The sequence below is a fragment of the Odocoileus virginianus genome, chromosome 8 (genome assembly GCF_023699985.2).
Source record: "Odocoileus virginianus isolate 20LAN1187 ecotype Illinois chromosome 8, Ovbor_1.2, whole genome shotgun sequence".
NCBI lineage: Eukaryota > Metazoa > Chordata > Mammalia > Artiodactyla > Cervidae > Odocoileus > Odocoileus virginianus.
This window is the reverse complement of record NC_069681.1, coordinates 54791641-54810973: the sequence shown is the minus strand read 5'-3', so window position 1 is coordinate 54810973 and position 19333 is coordinate 54791641. Positions and strand designations below refer to the sequence as shown.

The 19333-nt window shown below is 39.6% G+C and overlaps 1 protein-coding gene across 7 annotated transcripts in view; it reads left to right on the top strand.

Moving 5' to 3' along the window:
* SCEL (sciellin) overlaps positions 1-19333 on the top strand; it is a 119184-nt gene that overhangs the window by 27820 nt on the left and 72031 nt on the right. For 6 of the 7 annotated variants that reach the window (XM_070471538.1, XM_070471537.1, XM_070471535.1 and 3 more), the window contains exons 6-9: positions 5353-5421; positions 6016-6054; positions 7293-7373; positions 10373-10435. In XM_070471538.1, the coding sequence (XP_070327639.1) occupies positions 5353-5421; positions 6016-6054; positions 7293-7373; positions 10373-10435 (252 nt within the window). The remainder of the gene's footprint in view (positions 1-5352; positions 5422-6015; positions 6055-7292; positions 7374-10372; positions 10436-19333) is intronic. The other variant, XM_070471539.1, reaches the window with a different exon arrangement.

Sequence of the window (19333 nt, the reverse complement as noted above, 5' to 3'; positions counted from 1 at the left end):
GAACAAGGTTAATATCTTCATTTGGAGTCTAGACATAGTGAATGTCTGAGGCCATCAATAGTCAAAACCACACCCCTGTAAGGTAAAGATGTTCTATCTTCGGAAACAAACATGCAACTGGCTGCCCTTGCAGCACATACACCGAAACTTATGGCATCTAATAGATTCCATATTCAGACCAGGCCAATGTCAGTTAATGCATGCACTTCTGCACTTTTTATAGCCTTTTAAGTCAATCTCCCTAATAGTGACATCTCTCTTGTAATTAACAACCTTGACAAGAGTCAGTTTGTGAAAGTATATACCCAGGATCTCATCTCCACAGCTCCGAGTGAGAGAGGAGTCACAGTGCTTCTGTCTGTTCATGTTGGCTTTGTGGGCTGTCCTAGTGCTCTATTAATTGAAGCAGGAAACCCTACTTCTAGGGATGAATTTACAGTGAGATAATTATATCTCAAGAAAGGTAAATATGTGGGAGACCTAAGCCTTTACAGACTGTGTGTCTGAACGTCTATATCAGGCCAGTCAAGATGGAGCCTTAGAACATCAGCAGTGAACCAGACCAAACGTCACAGTCAAGTCAGTTAGTTATTCTCAACCGCAGCAGCAGATTAGAATCACCTAGAAAGTGAAGATGTCAGTCTCTTAGTCTTGTCTGTTTACTACCTCATGGACTATAGCCCACCAGGCTCCTCTGTTCATGGGGTTCTCTAGGCAAGAATATTGGCGTGGGTTGCCATTCCCTTCTCCAGGATATCTTCCCAACCCAGGGATTGAACCTGGGTCTCCAGCACTGCAGGCAGATTCTTTACCATCTGAGCCACCAGGGGAGCCAAATCACCTAGAGAGCTTTTTGACTGCACTAATAATTTGGTTCCAACAGCTCTTCTTCCCTAAATCCTAATCTAATTAGTCTGAGGGAGACTTGGGCATCTTTTAAAGTTTATGACGTGATTCTGATGAGCAGCCAAAATTCCAAACCACCAAACCAGTCCAAACCCTTCATTTTAAAACCTAGAAAATGAGGCCAGAGATTTCTTGCTTTATCTATACAGAGGATTAGCAGTGCATGTTTGGACGATGAGCTACTTCCCCAGGCAGTCCTATCTGCAGCTCACCCCCAAGCAGTGAACTGCATTCATCTCTCCAAGTGTGGACACAGGTGTGAGGGAGAGAACACAGACGAGGTAAAGAAAGGCAAGTCCTGGTAACAGGAGTCAGACCCCATCATGCAGGGCACTCCAAGTATAAGACATAAAGTAATTTTAGGAGGAGGATGATCAAATATATTAGGAGTGTGCATGTGCGTGCCATTTTAGTACTAACGTGTGTAATAAATAAATATGAGAAAAGTAGTGAGTTACCTTTAAAGAGTTCCCTTTTAAAATATATATCAGTTGGTAAAAATGTGAAGTGTTCTAAAGAAACATAGGTTATCAATAGTATACCGTACCATTCAACATGGCTCAAACCCTGAAGACTGGTTCATAAGAAATTTGGAAAAAACCTAGGTTAGGGAGACCTCTAGTGTTATGTTGTGGAAGTGTAAGTTTTCCTTTGGTACTTTTGATCATGTTGCTGATTATATTTAAGTATTTCCTGTCTCCAAGACTGACTCCTATTAAAACAATCTATCTCATATCACAAGTTGATAGAAGCTTCATTTCTAAGGGAAGTACCAAGTTAATCTCCCTAAGAAGTGAGAAATTGATGAACACATTGGAATGATGGTTAAATTGACAAATACATTGGAATGATGGTTCTGTCCATTATTATTTATATTATTTATATAAATTATTATTTGCATATACATAATTCTTTATATATTATTTATATACTGAACCCCCTAGTGTTGCGAAAGAGATAGTGGAGGTGAAAAATAATAACTGAAGAAAGACATGTTGCTCACGAGTGTTGCAACAATTAGAGTACAGAACCAGGTGGACGGCCGTGGGCCCTACTGGAAAGACTTTGGAGACAGACTGCTTCCTGGTTGTATGACCAAGAGAAAGCCACTCACATTCTCTGAGACTCTATTTATTCATCTATAAAATGAAAATAATTACGTCTACCTTGTAGAGATGTTCTGAAGAGCAGAGAAAATTGCAAAGAGCAGTAGGTAGCTATTTTGATTATTCCATGCTATATTGCCCACAAAGATGAACACTGTAGAATTTTGATTAACTTTATTTAATTTTAACATCACAACTCTCCTTTATTTAAACCTTGAAGATGTTTGAAATTAAAGTTCTGTTTTCTTTAGACAGATTGTTATTTTCAGGGTACCAGAGTAACAATTTCCCAGAATTATTTTTATCTTCTATGAAGATCTCATAGATGGCTCTAAAGTCTGAGTAGTTTGCAAGGAACATTTAAGTTTTACAATTTAGGATTACAAGACATCATGTTTATGGTATTCACCATGGTTTACTGCAAAACCCTTTAAATATAAATATATCAGAGGCTCAGTAACAATTACTGCAGAAAATATACTTGTAGTCTTTGGTCTAATGATCACCTGAGTGATCTTCATGTGGTTTTTTTTTTTTTTGCACATCTGTGCAAATCCTGTATTAAAGCAACAACCAAAATACAGGATGGCTCAAATTTTTTTTTCACTGCTATATCAACTTAAATACTAATCATTTGTTTATACCTTTAAATTATTTTTAAAAGTTATATATTTATAATTTAAAAATCAACAGAGTGACATTTCGATCCAGATACATTTTTCCACCCAGACACATTTTTCCGTCTTATTTCCCACTTTTAACAAAGGACATCTAGGACCAGAGGGACAGCACATCAAACATAAGTGCCAGCACCCTCTGTGAGCAGCAGCACTGGAGTGTCTCAGAGATACACTGAAGGTTTACATTCCTCATTTACTACAAATAATTTATACCAGCATATTCTCATACTTACTTGCTTTCTGTTTTTACCTTCTCTATGAGCTTCAATTTCAATGGTGGTATTATGAGCATTAGACCCCTTACATATGACATCTCTTTAAAAAAAATCTCAATTAAAGATCATTATCCCCATCATATGATATTTTCTCATATAACAGACACTCAATCCTTGAGGAAGCATAACAAGCGATTCTGTTTTATTCCATTGCCGCCCCCCCCCACACACACACACTAATCTGTTTAATCCAAACCTTGTTAATCACTGTAGAAACCCTACAAGTCATTAGGAAGATGAACTTTGTTATCTACGACAAGATTTTTAAACGAACAAGTGAATATAAAAATGACTAATACCTTGAAGATGGTGGTGGTTTAGTTGCTAAGTTGTGTCGGACTCTGTAATCCCATGGACTGTAGCCTGCCAGGCTCCTCTGTCCGTGGGACGTCCCAGACAAGAATACTGGAGTGGGTTACCTTTTCCTTCTCCACATCATGAGTTTTAATGTGGATTCATTCTGTGCAAGTTAGCAACTGGATTGTGAACAGTTAGTTGAGAATATGGAGCTCTGGATGATTCAATGTTCCTTCCTTTTTGAATTCAAGAGTTACCAGTTTGTGTTCAAGGTATCAGCATTATGCACCATAAACAGAAATTATATGGGGTTGACTTGGGGAATTTTCATGTATTACTGTTAGTTACCAAATGTTTTAGTTATACATGTCACAATGACATCTAGGAATTGAAATAATTTTAAAGCTGGGACAAATAAGCCATATTTTTCTATCATGAGGTTTTTTAGAAAGGAAAGATTATTGTCCATCTTCCCAGGAACAGTTTATATAAAGCCCTGTAGTAAAGTGGATGCTGGGACTTCCCTGGTGGTCCAGTGGTTAAGAATCCACCTTGCAATCCGCAGGTTCTATTCGTGATCAGGGCACTAAGATCCCACATGCGGTGTGACAATTAAGTCTGCTCACCAAAACTACCAAGCCCACCATACTGCAAGGAAAGATCTCGCTTGACACAAGAAAGATCCTGTGTGCTGCAACTTAGACCCGATGTAGCCCAAATAAATATATAAATATTTAAAAAAAGAAAGAAACAGATGCTATGTACTCACCACCATAGCTTATTTTTTTAATTCCATGAATGATAAAGATAACAGTTTAGAGAAAATTATATTAATAGTAGACCCATAGTGTGAGATCAGCAGAAGACTCTTGCTGACCTTTTGTTTTATAGAACCTAATTTTTCCGCATGCTAGTATTGTGCAACATGGGGAAGGGAATGACAACCCACTCCAGTATTCTTGCCTGGAGAATCCCACGGACAGAGGAGCCTGGTGGGCTGCAGTCTGTGGGGTTACAGTTTTGTGCAAGCCTGCAGAATCCAGAAGACAGCCTCACATCTCAGGAAGAGCTTTCTTTCTGATGTGCTTTTCTAGAGCTTGCAGTTGTGAGATCCCTCCGCTGGCATGCAGGCTACAGGATTCCTAATTTGTCTTCTGACCCCAAAGACAGACAAACACACTTTTCCCAGACCTACTGTCCTATGGAGACCCAAGTTTAGAATGTTTTACACTTCTGATGGCCCCCAGGGCCTATTAACACTATGTGTTAGTCAATGTAAACAAATTTGCCAGGGTAGAGCAATTCTTGTGACGAGTTCTCTCCCCTGCCTCCGAATCTCCATGGTTTAGCCCAATAGGAGATTATTGCTTGCTCTCAGCAGAGTTCAAAGTGATATCCTAGAAGATTAGGGGAACTCTCTGCTCCATGAAATGACTCAGAGTCCTAGGTTCTTTCCATGTTTTAATTCTGCCATCTTCAACCCATGAGCACCAAAGCTACAGGAGAAGAGGAGGAAAGAGCATGGAGGATCATGCAAGGGGTTTTATGATGGTTTTGGGAGTCATGAATAATATTTCTGTCCACATTCTTTAGAACTCAATTACATGATCCCAATATACATGTACTGAAGATTGGGATATGCAGTCTTCCTGTGTGCTCAGAAGGAAAACAAAGAGATTGACAAACATATAGCATTGTCTATATCATAGAACATTTTTAAAAATTTCTTAAGTCTTCCATTGATTCCTTTTAGTGACATAGAAAGTACTGTCATTGGGTAGATAAATGACTAAACAATAATGAAAAGGAAATAGTTAATGAATTAAATGCTCAATGAGTCAGAAAGGCTAGCTGAAAAGCATAAACTTTAAAAGTTACAAACTGTATCAAAATGGCCTAATAAATAGATTTTGTGGTGAGTATAATAGTTTTTTTTTTTGTAAAATTTTCTAAAATGTAAAACCTGAAAAGCAATTGTTTTTACTAGAGAAAGGTTATGTTGTGAAGTGATTCTGGCGTGAAAGAGGTCTAAGAAGAGTTTAAAAACCTGAATGTTGATCCAGACTTTTGTCTTATTTCTTTATAAAGGATTTCAAACAGAAATGATGCTGCTAAAACATATAAGGCCAATACCCTGGATAACCGACTAACCAATAGGTACCAGTATCTACTAACTTGGGGAAACGGTCAAATACAATATTTTTCTAAGCACTGCTTACTTACATACAGTTCTTCAGTCCTACTTAATATCTTTCTGTAAACCCTTATCCTCTATTTTTTAAACAGAAATAATTCTGGCATGAAAACTTGGCTCCTGCTCATGGTTAAAGAAAAATAAAATCTTATTCTTGGCTTAAAAATGAAGAGAATTCATCGCTTCAGGCCATCATTCTTACCACATTTATGTTTCTGTTTAAATCATCCTGGTGGCAACATTATAAAATACATGTAAATGTAAATTTTACATTCCTATTGTAAAAAAATTATTGAACCCATCAAAGAAAAACACTGGGCTTAAAAGATGAAATTTCTAGAGGAAAAAACCCTTTTTTTGGAATCTAATACACAAAAGGTGAAAAATCATGAGATCAACTTTTCAAATATATTCAACTACTGATATTTTCTTTTTCTTTCTCACAACTAATGTTAACTTTTAATAGTGATAACTCTATATTCATGGACAACTGCAAATTGATGCAAGAATTTATTCTTTGCTGCTGATCAAACTTTGCCTTCTCGTTTTCTTACCAGAAATGTGTCCACGTTTCAACCACCAGAAGTGACAAAGACGTATGTACTTCTTTAACTGAGCTTACATTTTAAAAATAAAGTGTATTTCTTCCTATATGCCCAAGAAAAAATCAAGGTATATTGTCTTCAGGCCAAAGTTTCATTGTGACACAGCCATGCCCCCACAGCTTTGACAGGTTGAATAGTATTGACAGAAATACTGAAGTGGTCGGCAAAACTTAAAGTACTTTCTATGTGGACTTTAACACAAGAAGTTTGCCCCCTTCTGCTCTAATCAAACACCAAAGCTTACGTCATTCTTTACTTCTTTTCTTTTTAAAAGTCTAGATTCTTTACTTCTTTGCCCATAGAACTGTGAAATTTTTCCCTGCTCCTAAGGCAACTCTTTCTTCTTGCACATTTCACTTGCCTCCCGAAACACCCATCACATCTACAGCTCAGCTGAGTCTTGAAATCATGGTTTTGCTAACCCTGAAATGTACTAATGGTGGTTATAAGCAAGCAAAGTAGATATATTTTTGAAAACTTGGCTGATTTTTAAATTTGTACTTTCAAAAAACGTAATTTTCACCCTGAACTGCCTTCCAATAGTTGAAACAGGCCTGAGTCACTTCAATTTTTTGAGGGTCTGCATATATTAACAAAAGCTAAATAGAGATTTGGCTTCCCTAGTGGTTCAGACAGTAAAGAATCTGCCTGCAATGCAGGAGACCTGGGTTCGATCCCTGGGTCAGGAAGATCCCCTGGAGAAGGGAATGACGACCCACTCCAGTATTCTTGCCTGGAGAATCCCATGGACAGAGAAGCTTAGCAGGCTGCAGTCCATGGGGTCACACATAGTCAGACATGACTGAGCAACTAACACACACACACACACAGATTTAAAACAGTGTGATTTTTAAATGTTTTCTTAAACAAGCTAATGTATTTAATCCAAAAAAAATTGTGACATAATTCTGTGAGTCACAGCATAGACAGGATTTTAAAATATTTGTTGGAATCCATAGCACATTGAAACTGATTGGTCTGGGTTTCAGACACAGCATGTCATGTAATGAACAACTTCTCCATTCAATTCCTTCTGATTTAATTATTTGAATGAAAGCCAGGTGATTTGTAAAATGGGTAAACTAAGGAAGAACTTTTTCTGTTGTTCTTTCACCCTCAAGTGAAACATTTTGTGGTGGGAATAGGAGTAGATGGTAAGTCCTTTCAAAGGTGAGATAAAATGAAAAGTTTCAGGAATGTGCTCACTGTTTGTTCATGTGACAAAACAGGCAACCTGGAGGCTTGTCCAGTGCAAACGCCACCAACACCCCAGCTTCCACCTCCACTACCACTCCTGTGAAGAAAAAGAGGTAGGATGGGCTTGTTGGGAGCCCCTCTCACTGCTGTTCTATCACAAATTATTCTTTATTAATGTCTGAACCACATCATCCACCAAGGCCCATGAGCAGCGTCTAGAATTTGCTCTCTGCCCTTCCTCCTCCTGCCCTCCTCCCCTTCCCAGGGATCCTGTTCCTACTGTCTTCTGCTGTCTTCACACCTCAGCCCTTTCCTCCTCACTCTCCTTTTCAAATATGCCATCTTTTCCTCCAATTTTATTGAGAAATAATTGACATACATCGCTGTGTAAGCTTAAGTTGTATAGTGTCATTTAAACATATTGTGAAGTGATCACCCAATATGTTTAATTAACATCCATCATATCTTCCCAGGTGGCGCTAGTGGTAAAGAGCCCTCCTGCCAATGCAGGAGACATAAGACATGGGTTCGATCCCTGGGTGGGGAAGATCCCCTGAAGAAGGGAATGGCAACCCACTCCAGTATTCTTGTCTGGAGAATCCCATGGGCAGAGGAGCCTGGCGGGCTACAGTCCATCGGGTCACCAAGAGTTGGACACGATTGAAGCAACTTAGCATGCACAACATTCATCGTCTCACAGAGCATCCATTATGTCAATAAAAAGAAACACATTTCTCCTTTTGATGAGAACTCTTAAGATCTACACTCTTAACTACTTTTCTATGTATAATGAAATGATATGAAAGTGAAGTCGACCACTGGTGTCTGACTCTTTGCCGTCCCATGGGCTGTAACCTGGCAGGCTGCTCTGTCCATGTGATTTTCCAGGCAAGAATGCTGGAGTAGGTTGCCATCTCCTTCTCCAGGGAATCTTCCTGACCCAGGGATAGAACCCAGGTCTCCCACATTGCAGGCAGACTCTTTATCATCTAAACCACCAGGGAATCCTATGTATAATACAATCATGGTAACTGTAGTCATCATGTTATAGATTACAACCCTAGAACTTATAACTTCTTTGTCCTTTGTTGGATGATATTTCAAATGGATATAAAATAAGTTGGTCTAAAGGAAAAATAAAAAATGTAAGTTTTTACCTTTCGGCCACCTTCCTCCAATCTCCCTCAATCCACAAATCTGATCTTGTTTTCGTATGTGCCATCTTAGGGGCTTGAATAGCAGGGTAATGTTTTGATGCTAGAGCTCAGATAGTAAAGCAACAGAGTCCTACTACAGGTACTGCCTTATCCTGCATAACGTCTGCAGTGTGGCCAAGCGTCACTAGATTCCAGCAACCAGTCTGCATCTTGGAGGCCTCCTCTGCTCTGTAGATTGGGCTTCCTCCACGTACAGGGTCAAAGGTCCTATCTAGAGGCATCAGCCTCTGTGTACTTCTTACCTCTTCCTTCAACTTCCCTGTACGGCCTTCCACTTTCGCCTGTGCTAACTTCCATTTATCTAGTAGGCATGGAGGAGGAGGTAGATCTTCGATGGTAGAATCTTCTTTATGTGACACAGTGTGATGGTGGGAGTGATTTTTGCATGTCGAAGAGAACACGGTGCCACTGAATTGTGACATGAGTGGAAAACAAGAATTCATGAACCTCGGAGCTTTTGAAATTTTCGTATGTTCTTGGCTTGCTCCTCTGACCACACTTGGGCTTCCCAGGTGGTGCTAGAGGTAAAGAACCTGCCTGCCAATGCATGAGACGTAAAAGACATGGGTTCCTCTCTGGGTCAGGAAGATCCCCTGGAGAAGGGCATGGCAACCCACTCCAGTATTCTTGCCCGGACAATCCCCATGGACAGAGGAGTCTGGCAGACTACAGTCCATGTGGCTGCAAAGAGTCAGAAACAACTGGAGCGACTTGGCACGCACACACAGGACTAGGCCTGGTGAACACCAGACGTTCAGCGCTTGTCGATGATCTGGCTGACTGTCAGCTGCTCCTGTAGTCCTCCTGGAGGGAAATGACTGATTCTATTTTCTCCTGCAGATGAAATTTTGATTGTGTCTACAGAGTCTCAGGAAGTAAGATTACCCTTCTCTTGGATCCAAATTTCACATTCCCCCTGATCCTTTCTTTGTCTGTTAGGAGAAACTGAAAGGGAAATTTAAGGTCAGTTAGTTCAATCTCTTACCCAAGGCAAGAATCTTTCCTCTGACAGGCTACGCATCATTCAGGACCATTGCAGGAGAAACATGACTCTCACCTTTGTGGTGTGCCTTGACTAAGCTCTCCGGGGTTGCACTGAGCTGAAATTGGCTTTGATTTACTCCCATCCCATCTGAGCACAGTCCTGCAATCTCAGAGAATAGACAAGCTTCAAGAATTTAAAGGACTCTCCTGTCCTTATCCTTGATCTTCCTTTTCCAGGCTATCTTACTCTCCTCCGAACATCATTTTTGATCTATAACTTAGTCTTTTTGACAGAGTCCTTAGCTATCTCTACCAATTAAAATGATGTTTTAATAATGGGAAGGCATCTTTCTAATTGGATATACGTATGTGTGTGTACATGTATGTATAAACATGTGTGCTTCGTTGTTCATATGCATCTATATAAAATTGAGCTTGGCACTGCTGTGGCATTCATTTATATTTTCAATATTCTTACTTTCAGCATTTCCTATCATACAGATTTTTTAAAACCATATTTTGAGTAGAACATAACAGCATTGTTATTTTTATTACAAAATGTTTCAGAAATGCAGAAAAACAGAGAGGTGTGTTGATAATGAGCACCCATGAACCTACCATATAGATTCAACGTTAATATTTTCCAGATTTCACGCAGATTTCTTTTTAAAGAAATGTCTACATTGTTTAGTGTCAAAGGAAATGGGCAAAGGGATTTATTTGGGAGAGCAGATTGCCTGGAATCCTATGGCAGGAAGTAGATAGTTTTCATTTTATCTCTAAGACCTTGTAGGAGAGTCATCTCATTGCCTTTTTACATGTCAATTTATTTTCGGCTTTTCCTGGAAGACATGTGGGTGGGATCAGGTCTTCCGAGCACGGTGTTTATAACCGATGTCATTTCTTAACAGACAATCCTGGTTTCCACCACCCCCTCCAGGTTACACCACCCCAAACACAGGAGCAAGCAGAAGGTAAGAGAAAGATGTCAGAGGTAATTGCTATGTAATATGATGGAAGAATGTGTTAGACAGTGACAACATATAATTGTGGATGCTTTGGAATAAAGTGGAGGCAATTTTGTGAACTCTGAGTTCTGAACAAGATAGTGCCCAATGAAAGTGAGGTCAGGGTACAAGTGTGCCTGGTAGGAAATCTGACACGCTTTGAGGAGTAAATGACTGTATTTTTAGTTTGCTAAGGGTTGCTATAGCAAAGTACCATAAAGGTGGGTGGTGTGAGAGAAATGTGTTGTCTCACAGTTCCAGAGGCTGGAAGCCCAAGATCAAGGTGTTGACAGGGTTCTTTCTGAGTGTTGTGAGAGGGGATCTATTCCACCCTTTTTCCTGGCTTCTGGTGTTTTCCTAGCAATCTCTGGTTTGTATAAGAGATTGTACAAACCTAGTTTGTATAAGAGCCTTCCTGGTGGCTCAGATGGTAAAGAATCTACCCGCAAGGCAGGAGACCCAGGTTCGATCCCTTGGTCAGGAAGATCCCCTTTAGAAGGGAATGGCTACCCACTCCAGTATGCTTGCCTGGAGAATTCCATGGACAGAGGAACCTGGCGGGCTACAGTCCATGGGGTAGCACCATTTCCATCTCCACCGTCATCTTTCCATGGTGTTTACCCTGTGTGCCTGTCTGTGTCCAAATTTCCCCTCTTATAAAGGACACCAGTCCTATTGAATGGGGAGTCATCCAACTCTGGTATAATCTCATCCTGACTCAGCCACTTATGTCCATGACTCATGTCTTACCTATTTGTGTCTACTAATGACCCCATTTCCAAACAAATTTGGAGAGGACCTCATTCGCTCCACTGGGGAGCAGGGGAGAGAACAGGGGCCATCACTAGGTGGGCCCCACTGTGGGCTCTGGGGCACAGTCATTTTTGCTCTGATGAACCCAGATGTCAGGCTGGGAATGTGTATGGCAAGTTCTCGGTAAACTTAAAGTGACAGATGGGTGGTGTTTGTTTGCTTTTACTTTTTTGTTGCTGTTGAGAGCAATAATTGTAACTAAATTAGAGAACAGGTGGAGAACACCTGGTTGTACAATTTCCATACTGGGAATGTCAACAACTATTTAACTTAATAAATATTTAATAATAAGTGATTACTGTATGCCAGATATTGTTCGAGGATCTTGGGAGATATCAGTGAACAAAACATGGAGCCTACACTCAAGCCTTCAGAGAAACAGATACGGTGTAGACCTCTCATAATTTATGTTGTCACTAGCACTTGAAGAAAAATAGGTCTCCAAGTTGGTTTTGCTTTAGGTATCCAAAATTATTTTCATGTCATCAACGCCTAGAATATCTTCACCCAATATTTCCATCTTTAAATGGGATTCATTTTCCCAATTCAACACTTGGAAAAAGGTTATGAAGCAGTGCCCTTGTTTCATACAAGACTGTTTTACTTCCAGAAATTTTCATCTGTTGCACAGGCTTTTGATGTGTCTTTTATTTCCAAATAATAGGTATATTTGGAAATAAATGTATTATAATTTAAGTTGAATCTATAAGGACATAAATAACTTTAGTTGACTAATAGACAGAAAGAATTCAAGTTGTCTTTCATACCCTTGGCTTCATCTGTATATATGTGTGTGTTCATATGTATTTTATTATATGTGTATAACATGTATAAAATTATTGGACATGTTGAATAATCACAGCTTGGAATTATACCAACCTCCTCTTAAAATATTTTCTTTTTAAACCTGTTCATCTTTTTAAACCTGTGCATGATTTCCAACTATATGAACTGCCAAATATGAATTATGTCTCTAATTTATAACCTCCTTTCTCCTCAGGCTGTGTTTAGATATTTCTCCATAAGTGGTACCTTTCATGGAACTACCCAAGTTATTATTGTAAGATACCACTGTACATTCCATCCAATTTTGTCTTGATAGACAGTAACTGATACTTAGAAACATTAATTACTTATTTCCCAAATAACTTATTTTTATCTTTTATTTGTTATTCCATTGTTCATGTAAATTATCATCATAATAAGCAACTATTATATAACTGTGTAAAGATATGAAAGGGTGGTTCATGCACTAACATCATATGTGTCCAGTGCCCATTCAGCTACGGATCACTGTTTGCACAGAACTGATACTGCCTGGCTATATGCCCTTAAAATTTATGCATAGCTGGATGTGATTTACATGGAAGATAAAATAAGTTGCAATGCTTCTATTTCTGATTTCTGGATTAGATGCCTAGCTCCAGATTTAATGGAGAGAGAAGATTATTGGATAAGGTTGATGAATTTAAATATCCACTGCTTTCTTAAAGTCACAGATTATAAATATAATGGCTAGACCAAAAGACTTCTCTTCAAGAATCAGAGCTAATGTTATCCCAAGTTTTCAGGGAAAGGAGAGAATAATAGCAATATAGCAATGCCTTTGATTTCTAAAGTGCTTTTCCTTGGAACAACTCAAAGTACTGCTTCTGTTTCTTACCTTTAATACCAGTGCATTCTCGGGGCTCAGAAAGAGCCTTTTCAGCAGAAGCCAAAAACTAGAAGCAATTATTAAATGATTAAAGGAATCAAAGGTTTCAAAAAGAGATCTTTATCCCCAGAAGAACAAAGAGAAGATGGAAATAGGTCAAGAACAGATAAAAATGGAGAAGTGTGACCTTTAATACTAGTTAATAGCCAGTGCTAACTTTATTTCCCTTCGACCTTTACTTATTCACTGGTCTCCATCTCTCTTTCTCCCCTTTCTTCTCTTCTGCAAAAGAATTTCCCCTTAATACCAACACCCACTCTCATTTCTGTTCTTCATTTTGGGAACCTTCATTTTTCCATCACCTGATCTTTCCCAGAAATTTCATCTTCTTCAACACACCCATTCCCAGTTATTACAAGGAGAGGTCATTTTCCTGAATGTGTTTCCCCTGTAACCTCTCTGTGATTTTGACCCCATGGACTACCCCATTCCTCAGCTGTCCCTTTCTTGACTTACGTAGGGTGGAAGAACCAAACTTAGTTGTGTTTGGATTGACAACTTGTGTTGGTGTTGTGTTTGGATTAAAATCTGTTACAGGCATGATGTAAGCTGCACCCAAAGGGTCTTAAACTTTTTTATTTATCAACATAAGATCCCATGATATCACACTTTCCTCTATATTTATATGTATATCTGTACCTATAACTCTACAAGTCTGTGTTTAAGTCTATAGCTATTGATATTTCTATAGCTACATCTAGAAATATATCTACATCTCATTCTGTCTATATAATTAATAGGTTGGTGAATTCAGTTCAGTTCAGTAGCTCAGTCGTGTCCAACTCTTTGCAACCCAATGGACTGCAGCATGCCAGACTTCCCTGTCCATCACCAACTCTTGGAGCCTACTCAAACTCATGTCCATCACATCGGTGAATTCAACTAGATTTTAAATGAGCAAGTTTAATTTTCTAATATAACTATATAGTAGAGCTAAAGAAAAAAAGCAATTTCTTAAAACAAGTATCATTTTATGTATGACACACATTGGTCTTGCAATAAGAAAGTTGAGATCTGGTGATCAAACAAAATTTTGGAGTTAAGACTCAAATATCTCTGAAAGTCTCTTGCCCCCTTTTTGATAAAACAAGTAGAGAAAGAAGCTGTACTTCATGATAGTAAAACACAGGTAAAGTTCTGAACTTAAATAAAACTCTTTCTAGCTGATTTCTAAGGTAACTCCTTAGTCCTTGAATGTAAATGTTCTCTGATCTCTTTCTTCTCTCGTTGAGAAGGGAAAACTCTAGCACAGGGTTTTGAATGACCAGCCTGTATGTGCTGTGTATGCTTTGCTTAGTTAGAGGACAGGCTCCTCTGTCCACGGGGATTCCCCAGGCAAGAATACTGGCTGGAGCAAGTCACCGTGCTGTCCTCAAGCGGATCTTCCCAACCCAGAGATTGTACCCAGGTCTCCTGCATGCAGATGGATTCTTTACCATTTGATCCACCAGGGAGGCCGTGAATACTGAAGTGGGTAGCCTATCCCTTCTCCAGGGGAACTTGCCCAACCCAGGAATCAAACTGGGGTCTCCTTCGCTGTAGGTGGTTCTTTACCAGCTGAGCTACCAGGGAAGCCCGTCAACCTGTGTCAACAAGATTATTTCCTCTGAAATCCTCTTTTCAACTGCCGTCAAAACCTATAGTTTCTTTTCATTTTAATCAGGACTGAATCAAATTTTAGCTCTACAACTTTTGTTCCTCATTACATTGATCTGTCTCTCCTTCCTCTATGATCACTGGTTTACCCCCTTTCCCATGTTCAAATCCCTTTCATTATTTCAGAATATTACTTCTGTTTTAATGTTTTGGTGTAATGTAATTTGAGCTCTATGTATTCGAGATTCTGAAATACATATAAAAGAAATACATGTGTCATCAATATAGAAAATAGTTAGAAGGTCAGAGCCAGTGAAAGTTTTTCCTTTTCTACTTGTTTCATTTTAAGATTTATCAGAAAGCCTGATGCAAAGCAGTTTGTCAGCAATCACTAGTGTCTATCTTAATTTCTCAAGTTCTTAAACTTTTTCTCATCTTTAAGTCTTTAAAAGAGTGATAACATATGCCAGGACTTGAACCAATGGTGTGGATGATAGGTGCCATTCGTGAGAAGTGCTCAGTCAAATCACAATAAAATATAGGTGCAGCATTTCTAGGAATTTATTATTAAAGTCACTTCTGATTTTAGAACCCACCTTTAACTCTTGGTGTTCTGTTTACGGTAAATTTAAGTGCATAGGCCTTTGTACTCGGGTGATGCGGAGATTCAGTGCTTTGATGGCATATGAAGCTCATTTAAGAAACTCATGGAAGCCAGATTTAGGTAGCAGTTGCTTAACAGACAATATGAATGTTTACAATGTTACCCATTATAGTGATTCTGGAGCAACAATGAAGCAAACCACCAGCACCAACAAAAAAAAAGAAAGAAAAAAAACCAATGTGTATTTTTCTGCAATCATTTCCAAAGACAGAAAATAAATTGCATAATATCTGATAAAATTAAAGTAGTGGAAACACATGCAGGAAATCACCATATTGCAAAATGCTTGCTATATACTTTCATAATTTCTCATCCACATTTGTTTCAATCTCTTTTCTTTCAGTGGTTTTCACTTCCACTTAGCTGATTTGGTAGATATGAAGGAGGAAAAATAATTCTGATTGAGAAGTGGGTTGCTATGGCAACCTTGCACTACAGTTATATTTTTCCATCTGTAACTATAAATGGTAAAATATAGCTTTTCTAATTAGGCTGCAACATTTTTAACTCTATTGGTACCAAACCTTCTATGAAGTTTGCTGTCACCCTAAATTAAATCATTATATTTAATTTTTATCACAACAAACATCTTGTATTAACTAGAAGCCGTTTTGCAAAAACTAAGAGTCTAAAACTCTCAGTAAAATGTCAAAGTATGGTGATTTAAAAACTGTATCTCAATGCCTAGAATACCAATTATATTCATTCAAAATAATTAAAATATAAACCTGAGTCAGGGTTTGTTATTTTTTTTAGGTATTTTAATAGAATGAGGAGAAAGTTAATTCAGAATGTGCTGCTATGAATTCAGCAATACTTGAAAATTTCTCTCCCTCTGTGTCTATTGGAAGCTAGTTTATTTGTGCTCTTATATTAAATTATGCTATTTAAATTTTATTAATCACAACTGAATATTCATACATTTAGAAAGTGCGGTATATGAATATTCAGGGTGCTTACAGCAATCATGCTTTTGAACAAATCTAGAGATAATTCTCTGGAATCTTTAGAATGCCTTGCTTTCTGCAAGCTCTTTGAGACCATGGACAACATCACACCTTTTCTAGTCTTGAATGCTCAACTTTGCTTGTTATATGTCCTAACATAATAACTAGGGCAGTTGTGGAATAAGTGCTTTTGAACTGACACCTTTGGGCAAGCAAATAATACAGGACCTCTTATTGTTATTAGATTTTCATTGGAAATACCTGGAAGAATAATGGTTTGATATAGTACGATAGAGAGCAGCGGGCCCCAACATTTTTGGCACCAGGTTTTGTGGAAGATCATTTTTCCACGGACTCAGGAGGGGGGATGGTTTCAGGATGATTCAAGTGCATTACATCTATTATGTCTCTACTGATCTGACAGGAGGTGAAGCTCAGGCAGTAATGTCAGTGGTGGGGAGCAACTGTAAATACAGATGAAGCTTCACGGACTAGCCCACCACTCACCTGCTCTGCAGTCCAGTTCCTAACAGTCCACAGACCAATATAGGGTTGGGGATGCCTCATATAGAGGAGAAGGCATGGGGTTAGACATGAGTAAGACTAGGTTAAAACCTTGCCTGAGTCACTTACTACCAGTGTGACCCAGGGCAAATTGCTCACCTTTTTTGAGACTCAGCGAAAAAAATAAATGATATATATAATTTATATATATGCACACACACAGACAAACACACACACACATTCCACAGGACAGATATATAGACTAAATAAAGTATGTGAGAAGTATGTCAACTTGGACAAGTTGACATGTTACTGAAACTAAAAAAATGTAAGTTCCATTTCCTTTGCTATTGTTGGAATAAGAATCCTACTGGCAGACTACAACAGCTAAGCATAATGCAAAGTAAAAACAAAACTCACCATCAACTTTTAAGGGTCAATTATTCTTTCAACCCTGACCTGTGTTGAGTCATAGAAATGTTCTTCACAAAGTCATTCTGGAACATGAGTCACAGAGCCAAGCATGTTTTCCAAAAAAGCCAGAATACAAAGAAGTGACCTTTGCAGGAGCTTATGAAAACGAGGGAACAGAAACAGTTTGACAGTGTTATTTCTATTAGCTCTGGCCTTCGGGCTACAATCTGCAGGTTTTCAAATGTTGCCCAGGAAAGCTGCCTTTTGATTCCTGGAAGTTATTTTTTATAATTATAGCAGCTAGTGTGGCATTATCAGTCCTGCGGAAGGTCTTACAGGCTGGAGGGAAAGACAGAGGGGAGAACCAGGGTCAACTTATCCAAGCTTAAACAGCACATCTCAAAGTGGTGTTCAAACAGGATCATTCCACATGAATGTCTCTTGTTTTTGGTCTCTTCGAAACATTCCAGGCCACAGCTTCCTGCTTCCCTCTCACATTCTAAAGCCCCTGCTTGGCATGGCTTCCAGCTCCTGGCTCAGCATGAATGATGCCTCTCATTGCCCCCAGGGCTGGGGTTCTGTCAGTCTGTGACTGTCACTGCAGAGATGCAAAAAAGCTCCTTTGAGATGGACTGAAGTCAGCATGGTCTTGCCCTGGCCCAGCCCAGCAGGGGTGTAAATGCATTACTCTCACTTCTCTGCTTTTCTTGGCCTTCACAAATGTACACCTGACTTTTATTTCTCCAAACCACCTTCTTCCTGCACACCCAGATCTTCTTCTCTACTCATCTCTGCCTCTCAGACACACCCACGCAATATTTTCCAGCCTCTTTGAGGGCTTAGTGGCTTCCCAGGTGGCGCTAGTGGTAAAGAACCCACCTGCCAATGCAGGAGACGCAAGAGACAAGGGTTCGATCTCTGGGTTGGGAAGGTCACCTGGAGGGGGAAATGGCAACCCACTCCAGTATTCTAGCCTGGAGAATCCCATGGACAGAGGAGCCTGGTGGGCTACAGTCCATGGGGTTACAAAAGAGTCAGACACAACTGAAGTGTCTTAGCACCACTTTACGTGGACGAAACTTAGCTTTTTATCACTGTGATTCTGGTATAGCAAAGTTGGGCACCATCCCATGTCTCCTTTTTTGTAATCCTCCTTTCCGTCTAGTTACTATTCTCCTGTCTGTTTTCAGATATCCAGTGCCCTGTGTAGACTCATTAATACCTGGGGCCAACCACCTTCTTATCCTTTCCTCTATCCCTGGAAGAGAAGCATATAACCAGCTTGTCGATTCAGATACATGAAAGACACATTATCATTTGAGTGACATTACATTGCTGCAACACAGGGATATGTTTTGAGAAGAGAAGATGATGACAATCAATACAAATAAAAGAGCATCTAATTGTGAAATCTAACATTAGGTCAGAATGGGGAGAGTGTTTTCCTGTAAATTACTTTTGCAGGCATATCATATTACACAGTAACTCATCTGAGCTCCCAGCGCCCACCAGGTACTTGATGAAAGTGAAAGTCACTCAGGTGTATCTGACTCTTTGCGACCCTGTTGATTATACAGTCCATGGAGCTCTCCAGGCCAGAATATTGGAGTGGGTAGCCTTTCCCTTCTCCAGGGCATCTTCCCAACCCAGGGGTTGAGCCCAGGTCTCCCGCATTGCAGGTGGATTCTTTACCAGCTGAGCTATCAGGTACTCAGTAGTGGAGTCAACAACGGACAATGGACTTATATGGGACGGGTAAACTTGAACAGATTTTCAAAGCTTTAGACTCCTGTTCAGTACCCATTTTCCTTCTTATCAAATAAAACTTCAGCCAATCCCTCCCTCTTCCAGCACTTCATTATGGGGCACCAACATCATGTACAATCATAGTACTTGGTATGTAACTATCCTTTTAGGGACTTTCGGTCCAGCCAGGGTGGAGACAAAAAATTATGTGCAATTCAGACCAGCACAGCATGTGTTGTGATGAAGGTGTGCTAAGGGAAGACATAGAAGAGTGTTCAGCGGACCACTGGGTACCGCTCCACACAGTAACCCCTAAACCAGGGGCTGAAGGGCAAGAAGGGCTCTCCGGTGGACAGGAGCAGGAGGTACGCCCCAGAGGAGAGAGAGCGTGATGTTGGGGTGGGATGGGGTTAGGAAGAGCCGGTGGTTTGGCCCCGCTGCAGCGCTGGGTTCACGTGGCATGAAAA